The sequence below is a fragment of the Channa argus genome, chromosome 3, assembly GCF_033026475.1.
Source record: "Channa argus isolate prfri chromosome 3, Channa argus male v1.0, whole genome shotgun sequence".
Classification (NCBI taxonomy): Eukaryota; Metazoa; Chordata; class Actinopteri; order Anabantiformes; family Channidae; genus Channa; species Channa argus.
The window spans coordinates 28,699,919-28,710,356 of record NC_090199.1 but is presented as its reverse complement, the minus strand read 5'-3'; the positions used below and the strand labels follow the sequence as shown (position 1 = coordinate 28,710,356).

Sequence of the window (10,438 nt, the reverse complement as noted above, 5' to 3'; positions counted from 1 at the left end):
TAGCCTACAGGCTATGAACTTGAGGCAGGAGCATGGCCTGCAGAAATGAGGCCAGCAGACAGTCCATTGAGTAACACTAACAAATTTATATTGTGTCCTTCTCCCTACTGAAAATAGAGCTACACAGGTTACATGTAGGCTGCCCACTGGGCCTGTGACATTCTGAGTAGGCACATCTGGACACCCTTTGCTTTGGTTTATGTGTCTGGTATTACATGACAGAGAAGGAGGATGCATTAAGGTTTAAATGGCCCCATATGATGACAAAGAAGCCCATCACAAGAACAAAGTATGTCTTGGTGAGGTCAGATATGTATTAGGCCGATAAACAACGCCTAGTTCTGTCTACACCGTAAGCGTAGATTGTCTCCCGATCATATAAGACAAGCAGTCACCAGTAACCAGCTATCTTCTGCAAATATTTCCAGTTCCATACTGAATCAGAAATGTGTAATATTATTAGGTTCTGTTTATAGCACAAAGTTTTTTAAAAAGATGCTTGTTACAACCAATTTAGACAAAATACACAAGGCTGCAGATAATGCAGAGGCATTGACAAGCATTTGTGGTCATCTCAAGAACCCAGATAGTAAGACATGCAGTAGAAAGACCATGACCACTACAGTGTTATGCTGTGGTTTGACTGGTCTCGACACATGTACAACAAAAACACTGGGAAACATAAAATAAACTAAACCAACTGCACTTTTGCCATCCAAAACCCCTTCAACCATATATATGCACTATTATCGTCGCGTTGTGCAATGTTTTTATATCGTTTCACAGGGGATTGAATGAATTAGTTGTTGTGATTGCAACATTATGAATTTCTAGTGGGACTGTTTTTTCCAAAGGTCAAGGATTGTGGCCCCATCACTTCCTTTGTAATGTCTTTAGAAAAATAAAAGCCATCCCCACATTTTATATGCTTTACATTCTTTTTTAGTACAGTATACATTACATGGCTTAACATATCATGTTCAATCTGTTTGAATATTTTTACATATACATATTTTTTGGACTGCATTATGTATTCATTGCATATATTCAAATTTTATTCCATGTATACATTTTTAATAAACATTTTTGTACACTTTTTTCAAATTCAAATGTGAAAAAAGTTTATTACAAAAAAAGTTTATTATGTATACATGTATACATGGAATAAAATTTAAATGAACATATATACAAACACACACACACACACACACAAAATTTTTTATATATATATATATATATATATATATATATATATATATATTTGTACTGGAATGCATTATATGAAGAGGTGAAGACCATGATCTATAAACTACTGTAGGTAACTATCTATAAGTTTCCTTTAGCCTCATCTTGGTGATATAAAGGCTGCAGTACGTTTAGCTGTCGGCTGCTCTCGGTTCTCAGTCGTGCCTCATCGGTATTCCTTGGCAATCCTCGGCGCGCGCACTCGGTTCAGCAGCAGCAGCAGCGGCACGCGCATCTCAAGAGAGAATCTAGAGCATCCGCAGAGCTCGAGACGCTCCTGAAGGAAGCTGGAATGAGGCCATGAACTGTCACCGTGTGATGGAAGAGATGTTTTGGTAGGAACCGCTACCGTAGGCTGCAGTGGCGTCGCGTTGGCGAGCCTGAACATCAACCATGAAGCTGCTGTTTGTGGTCACACTCCTATGGCGCGATGTGTTGTGCGGATCTCCCAGCGTCCAAATCGGTAGGATTTGTATTTCTATCACCACCCGACCGTTTTCTGTGTCTCATTCGTCTGTCAAAATTCTTCCTACTGTTCGCTTTTCCTCTTACCCCCTGCGTCGTTGCCCACGTCTTCCTTCCAGTAATGTGGCTCTGCCTCATTTATGGTCTCCTTGCACCGCTCTCATAAACGACAGGCCTCCTGACCGCTCAGCTGCTGCTGCAGTGCTCTAATTATGTCAACATGTTCGTTTGTGTATATGCTTCTATGTGCGTGGCATTAAGGCGTTAACTGGCACGAGATCTAACCCATTACTTCAGGTCTAGTTTTTCTATAGCTCCTTGTTGGTCCGCAAGTGTTGGTAGAACGACCCCCAAACAGAATGTACCGTTGGATTGTTCAGTCACATGCCATTACATTAACACATGCATAGGCCTTAACTAGACATAGCCTAGAATTCCTACAATGTTTTCTATTGTCTTAAAATATTATACTTCCTTGTGGCAAAGATTTGACAAAATGTATGGCAATGCATATTATATCATCTTACAAAGGTTGTAAGATATGATTGTAAGATATAATATGTACATTGAAAACGTACATATTATTTCAAAGAGTACACGCTGCTGTTTCTTGTGTTCATATCCATATTCATATATGATATGTTTTAGTCCTCTGTGCCATAGAGCTCCATTGTCAAAAAATGATCATCAGAACTGACTGGCATGCTCGGGGCTCTGGGGTGCACAGTGGTGCTTTGAACTACGACCCTTTAAGTATACTGTGTGCTGTGCAAAACATAATTGAAAGTTTAATTCAGTTGAATTCCAATGTTTAAATTATCATGTAGAGTTTGATGCCCGCAAAATCTTTTAAAAAAGTTAGGACATGACCATGGTTACCACTGTGTTGCATCACCTCGTATTTAACAATCTGCCTCCTCAGGTAACTGCGTTGCTTTACTTTTTTCTGCTTTACCTCAGTCCATTTTAAATGAGGTCGGTCTCAAAGAAGGTGGTGCTGTTTTTGGATCTTGTTACAGTTACTGTACAAATTGTGTTTCTTGACAATGGTTTTCAGACGTGTTCCTTAACATGCAGTGATTTCAACTACAGAATCAGAATCATGTTGGTTTTAATACAGTGCTAACAGAGTGAAGATGTGGTTAAAGCTTGTGGCCCTTCTTTGCCTACTTTTATCACCAACATTATACACATCTCCCATCCTCTTTGAAAACTGGACTTATTACTTCCATTACTAAGAAACAAAACAAAAACAAAACAAAAAAACCTGGTTCAGACCCTTCCAATTTGAATAATTTCAGGGCAATTACGAATTTACAATTTCGCTCAAAAGTTCTGGAAAAAACAGTTGCTTTTCAGGTCCATAATCCATAATCAAACCATAATCTGTATGAACAATTCCAATCTGAAAAAAATTCTGCCCCGATTATAGCACAGAGCCAGCCCTGGTAAAAATCACAAATGATCTCAAATGATCTCCTGTTAGCTGCAGATTCTAGACCACTTACTATTCTCATCCTCCTCAACCTAATTGCAGCATTTGACACAATTTATCACCTTATTCTCAACCATTTAATTTCTATCGGTATCATAGACAATGTGCCCACCTGGTTCACTTCATACATATCTGGCCAGTCTAAGTTTGTTCAATTACAGAACTACTCATCTCAACCTGCCCCTGTCAATACTGCTGTCCCTCAGGGCATTAGTCCTTCTGCCCCCTCCTCTTCAACATATATCTACTACCCCTTGGTTCAATATTTAGAAAACATAATATCCAGCTCCACTGTTATAGAGATGACACCCACCTGTACCTGTCCACCAAACCCCCCTCCTTCCCTTTCCAACTGCTTGTTGGAAATTAAAGACTGGTTTTCACACAACGATCTCAAACATAATACACTTCTTGTAGGAACTAAATCCATACTCTCCAAAACCAATAGTTTCTTGGTATACATTGACTGACTATCCCACCATTCCCTTAGGTTAAGAGTCTGGGTGTCATGCTGGACAGTACCCTCTCATTTTCTGCCCATATCAGTAATATAGCAAAATCTGAATACTTCGGTCTTTGTAAATAAATAGTCGCTTATATAGTGCTTTTATCCAAAGCGCTTTACAATGTTGCTTCCCATTCACCCATTCACACAACTACAACCAGCTTTGTACCCATGCTGTTTCTAAATATTGGTGATTATGTTCTGATGTTCAAAAGCTCCATGATTTTTAATGGCATTTTAAAAGTGAAAGAAAATAGTGTTGGATAAGGCACACGCAATTTTATGATGAGGCCAGTGTCTTTAGTGGATCTTGTAGTCCTTTCCCCAGCAGTGTGGCAAACATTGCTATGAAGAGCTGAGCCAGGAACTTCTAACCATCTCTGAAAACTGTTTTTCTTGGGCTTTGTATAATAATTGCAATTATTTAATAAAAATACTAAAGTCGTAAACCAATAAAAATAACATTAAACCCACAGAATTTTTCATAAAACAGCATTTTATTGACTTATTACTACTCAACAACAACACCTCCACCTCAGTACAATGGAAGTGGATGACATTTCTTTAATGCTTCTCACCAATTTCAATCAGTCCCCAGAAACATCTTTTTCAGAAACTGTATCCCTGTTACACTGAAAAATACAGTATCTGTAGTATCTGTAATCTGAAGAGCAGTAGTTCTCAAATCTGGTTCTCAAGGATCACTGCCCTGCTTGGTTTTCATTCATCTCAGCACAACCCACTGCTAATTGACTGGGTCAGGTGTGTTCAGTCAATCAGAACCTGAAGAGATAACATATAACTTTGTCTTTCCTCACTCCACCATAATCTAAAATGGTATCTTCCAGATTCTTATTGACTGAACACACCTAATAAAGTCAATCAGCAGTGGTTAGAGCAGAGATAGTTGGAAAACAATCAGGGCTGCAATTCTCAAGGACCTGGAACGTCTACTGTTGCTGTAGAGTATCCAGATTAACAGGTGCTAAACACTACTGCTGTTTAATGACATTATTAATACTCTGAGCAGCACAAACTATTCAAGTCAGTAATCTGAGAATTATGTCCTACTTTGGTGATTTAAAAAAAAACAAATAATCTGCATTTAAAAATCACTAAGGATTTGAAAATACATTGAGATTATTGGAATTAGGGTGAACCCCCGCTTTAAAAATCGCCGCCTTTTTTAATTCAATTTACAGATTCACAGATCAGTTTGAATCACAATTATTAGGTCACAGATCAGATCATTGTTCACATTAAGAGGAAAAAAATGGGGTATAAATATAACAGAAATAAAGCAGATGTGATCTTATAACTTCACATTCTTTTTATTTACTGTCCTCTGCCATAGAGAACATTCTAGAAACTCCCAGGCAGACCACTGTAGTGTCTTGCCATCATGGCAGTGTAAGGGTAGAGTTTTTGATGCATTCTGATTTAAATTTGATAAAATTTAATACCTGAAGGGCTGTGCAAAGTGTGGTGGAGCATATAAAGTGAAGAAAATCTCTAAATGACTGAAGAGAAGGAGGACAAAGAGTGGATTGATTTATGCTACCATTATCCTAAATTGCATATTGTAGATTCTTAATCTGAGGTCAGAACTGTGGAAGGTGATCTGTATGGATCACAGATCAGCTATAATAAGTTACACCACTAAACCCCACAGTATGGCAGTCTGACATGCACATGACTTTTGAAACTTACATGCCATCCCCTGATGTGGTCATCTGCATCATCTCCCAGAGCATGGTTAGGGGCCTTAAGGACACACTCACTTTGAACATTAATGCCATCAGCCTAGGTCAAGTTATTGTCGATTTATTTTATGATTCCACATTTTTAAAGACAGTCATGGTCACATGTTTACATCTAGCGGAGCTCACCAAGCTGAACATAACTTCTCACAAAAAGGCATGATTGTAGGTGCACGATTAAAAGAAATTGGTTTGTATTGGATTATTACTGTAAAAATATTAAAGTCACTGACAGCCCCTGGTCTATTGATTCAATTGTTGTAAAATCTCTACAGCGAGGCTGCAACTTTTCTCACTTCTTTGGTCTAAACAACACAAAATTGTCAAACTGCCAATGGCTATGCCTGACAGTAAATGTCAAGTATGGTTTTCAAAGACTTTGTTATCTGAAAATACCTTTATTCAAAATTGTTTAGTTTAGTATAACATAGGGAGAGCAAAAAGAAAGAAAAAACTACAATAGTTAGGCTAGAAAAAGCTGTTTTGTTTGTGAAGTATGTCCATAATAATTTTCTGACAATTAAAATATCTAACTGTTAGCACTAAATGCTGATAAACAGACAGCACAAATAGCTACTACTGTATTAGCCATCAGTCGGGCCCCTTTTAGGTGACAGAGATGTACTGTATCTGATCAAAGTTTGCATGGTGTCTGCAGTCATTTCACAAGTTTCTCTTCTTGGTCATTCTGATCTGCTCTCTTGAGCTGGACATCAGCTGGACCTCTGCAGTAGACTGAAAAAAATAATAAAATAAGCTTATAAAGGAAATATTTGGCCAGTGTGGAATGTAACTTGTGCCTAACTAACACAACAATACATTACAACAATTACAGGAGCAGATACAAAAAGTGAATTGACAGTAGCTCAGTGCATTGCTTTATTCCAATCTTGCCAACCCACCACTAGATATGCCAAATTACTACTCTCTATTGTAATTTAACCCAAACTGTAACCAGTTTATTCCCATTACTACCTCTTTGGTGGAACAGTACATGTGTTTGATTAGGGGATTGGTCCTGGCTTGTTGCTTCACCACCTCCTGTCACATGTAGGGAAATGTCATCCATTGTATCTGCAATAACCTATCTAATATTCCCTTTCCCAGTCTCCATCAGATAGTAAAATCCAGTTTTTCTGCAGAGCTTCAAAATAGAGAAGAACAAAAAAAGAACAAATCAGCTGTAGAATGTATTGTTTTCTAAATACACAATTCTGTAATCCATATCAAATAGTCTTAAGACATACACCGATGAATTTACTTTTGCAAGGTAATAATTTCTTAGATTTTAGGTTGAAACTGTCAGAAAGGTGATAATTCTACTATGTGATTATTATTGAGGTCAAAGTGGGTAGTGGAGTCATTTATGAGAGGAGATTTCTAAAGTTTTGGCCACCCTATTTACAATAAAGTAGCCAGAACATTAGAACCACCTCTTCTCATAATGCACTTTTTACTACACAATTATAAACATAAAGGCACTGTATTGGATTGCATTAAGTTGCACAGGTGGTAATGTTGTGTCTGATGGTGTATAATGCTTACCTTAGTAGCAAGTAGAAAACGTTCTACCAAAAGGAGTAGGCTGCGCCCCGGCTTGAAGTATCCAATCTGCGTTAAACGACAAACAACTCTTTCAGAGCAGGAGAAATACATTCTATTCTCTTTAGTGCTTTAGTACATGTAGAAATATTTAAAGCAAAAGGGCTCTTGAGTCTTTCCAAGTTGTAAAAACATTAAAGAAGCAGCGTAATGATAGACAATCAGGTCCTTGTGTATGAGAGGTGAAACAAGGAAAAGAGCATCGCTGTACCACTGGGCAGACAGCGAGCAGAAGTTGGTTTGACAATCGCTGCCCCTTGGGTAATCTTTCACAGTGCTGCTGCATACTATTGCTAAACTAACTTCACTTGCTCCCTCAGTGAATTACATGTCAGCTAACAGCTAAAAACAACACAGCTCTCTCTGAAGCCTAGTACACACATAGATGTAGGGCTTTTAACCTGGGGGAATCCCTCTCTTCGTCGACACAAGCACAATTTTTAAATAAATCTGTGTCCACACGAACATACCAAATCAACAGGCAGTCATAGTAACTATGACCACTTTTGCCCATCAGAAGTATGAAAATAATTTGCATGAAATCCTTACTGCAGGATTGTGTTGCGGTTTCCATTTGTCTTTTAGGACCCAACCACTGCAAAACACTCAAAAACAGCATTTTATTTCTCAAGTTTCCAACTTTGCTCTCACAATCTGTGCTCCATCTCTGCATTCATTGTTTTCGTCACTCGACCACCAGTTCGCTCATTGAGCCGGGGAGGAAAGGAACCCTTTGAATAGTGTGTTCGGGGAGGATATGAGTTTATTTATTGGAATTGTGTAAAAAATTCCTAACTATAGCATGACTTAGCTAAAGTTAATGATACCTATGTTGACTGGTTAAACGCAGATAGGTTTCAATAAGCACATTTCCTCACTGCTGTCAAGTCTGTTAATTAACTTTGTGCAGCTATGTAAAAATGCTTAGTTAATTGGCACAAAATGTTTAAACGCGCCTTTCTATCAACATTATATGAAAGCTTCTAGGGGAAATCCGTTTAAAGCACTTCCGCTCAAATGGTAATGTCAGGTTAATGGGACTAATGGGGGTTTTAAGTTGATAGAAACCACAAAACTGAACACTAGACACTGAAAAGTCACTAAAGAAAAAATCTAAATAAACCTACTGTATATTAAAAACTCAAGTTCGACCAACAGTTGCTCAAATACACTTTTTAAGAGTTAGCTTATGGTTATTCTCTCTTGTTTGGTTTGCATCAAAAACTCCATTGGCTCCCGGTCCATCTCCGCATTAACTATAAGATTTTACTTCTTACAAAGCCTTTCGTAACCTAGCATCCCCAAACCTGTCAGACCTCCTTCAGTAATATACACCCTCACGCTCCCTACATTCATCCTCAGCCCACCTCCTGTCCCCTCACAAGCTCACCTGTCTTCTTTTGGGGCTAGAGTATTTAGTTGCTTTGTCCCCATCTCTGGAATTCCCTTCCATCAGACCTCCGATCCAAAGACTTTCTTCCCATGTTCAAATCCCGTCTTAAAACTCACCTTTTCCGTCTTGCCTATTCCACCTAAAATCAGTAATCAAAACATTCTTCTTTTTTCTGTTTATTTTATGTTGGTTTTCTTATATTCTACTTCTGCTAATTTGTTTGTTGCTTTATCTTGTCTGTAAGGTGACCTTGAATGTTAAGAAAGCCGCTGATAAATAAAATGTATTATTATTATTGTTTTTGTTGTTGTTGTTATCACAGCCAATACTGGTTTTAAGCCTTATCTCTTGTTTATGGGGATTTTTCTGAATTCTCTGAATCTTACTTACTAAAATTATGGATTATAAATAATAAAATCCCACAATTCTTAGCAATTTTCCAGTAAAAAACATTTTTGGACTATAAACAGTGAACTATTAAGGGATGCTCTTTTTATACCCAATCATGATATTGACCTGTTGCCAGTAAACCTCATTAGTTGTGAGATGTTCCACCAGGTTATTTTACATTACAAAATGTTCCCAATTATTTGTTGTCATAACCTAAGAAAAATCAGGCACTTGTCTTAGTTTGAACATTGGATAGGTTGTCTTTGAAACATTTAAAATCAAATATAGGTTGATGATTTGTACATTATTGCATTTATTTTTTATTTATATTTTACAGCGTCCCAACTTTTTTGAAACAAGGTTGTAAATTCTAATTTGGTGACTGACATGATTCTAACATGCTCTCTTTGACCAGATGTTAAACAGACATTGCCTTTACATGTATTAGTTTAGTGTGTTAGCATGTGACAAATTGAAACTTTGAGCAAGTTCAACAATAAAATATTGTACACTGCAATACTGAAATTGCAAAAGTGGCAGAAGTAGCTTACATAAACAAGATACTCAAGTAAAGTGAACTTGTACTCCACCACAGGTAGAAGTACCACTTTAAATTCTTTGTTCATTTAATGCGCTGCATGTTCTAAAATTGAAATTAAGCATAAAAGTGCAAATACTAAATAGGGGTCTTGGATTATCTCTCTAAATTGTTGACAAAGAAATATTCTGTATTTTAAGCAGTTATAGTGAAAGCAAGTGAGGAATGAGACAGGAGACATGAGCAAACCCTATGAGTAATACAATATCTACATTTTACAAGTACAAAAGTCAAAATGCGCTGCTAAGAAAAGTGTATTTTAAACAATACCAATTATGGCAATAAAGGATAAACACATGTATAAAAATGTATAGCAATTATTGAAAAATAGGAGTCAAAAATCACAGCTGGTAAAGGCAGAGTTGATTTATATGTCCTGATGAGTGGTTAACCCATAATGGTAAATCAACATTTATTAGTTCATAATATTTGTTTAAATCCCATATAATACTTTTATAATAAAACCATGAGGTGGTGAAGATAGTAAAGGAATTCAGCAAGGGTAGGCAAAATAACCACTTGTGGAACAGTTTTCTATTCTGTCTATTGTCTGTTCTCTATTCTTGCATGTGCTATAAGTGGATCAGCATTGTCCTAAATAAAGCTGACTAAAATTGTAAATAATATTTTTTACCCATCAACATTAGGGTTAACATCCTCTCTCCCTGCTTATATTTTAGATATCAGTGTATGTTTGATGCTCTGTGTGTCTTCTGTCCTGACTGAGGCCTTGGATCTCACCAGAGCCCTTGTGACTAAATGGGAGCCCATCCATGTCGCCTGGTTATGTTGCAATTACATGTTCAACTCTTGTTCACTTATAGTCCCTTTGAAAACAACAAGGCCAATTAAGTTATCATCCATTTGTTTATTGGAAAATGTTTTTATTTTATTTATCGCTTAAATAAATAATATTGCTGCCGTACAGATTCAGTACTGCACTGTGGATTACCTGTTAACCCTGCTCATTTTTTGCAATCAGAGA

General features: G+C 37.2%; 1 protein-coding gene across 8 annotated transcripts in view; it reads left to right on the top strand.

Annotated features, from left to right (window-relative positions):
• The first annotated feature begins 1,305 nt into the window (after window positions 1-1,305).
• The window catches only part of LOC137124065 (glutamate receptor 2-like), a 68,113-nt gene continuing 58,980 nt past the window's right edge, over window positions 1,306-10,438 (top strand). For 2 of the 8 annotated variants that reach the window (XR_010913904.1, XM_067498688.1), the window contains exon 1: window positions 1,314-1,708. Coding sequence is in view for 6 of the 8 variants with exons in the window: in XM_067498688.1 (XP_067354789.1) it covers window positions 1,639-1,708 (70 nt within the window). In the remaining 2 variants the exon portion in view is untranslated. Of the gene's footprint in view, window positions 1,709-10,438 lie in introns of all 8 variants that reach the window. The other 6 variants (XM_067498687.1, XM_067498689.1, XR_010913905.1 and 3 more) reach the window with 6 other exon arrangements.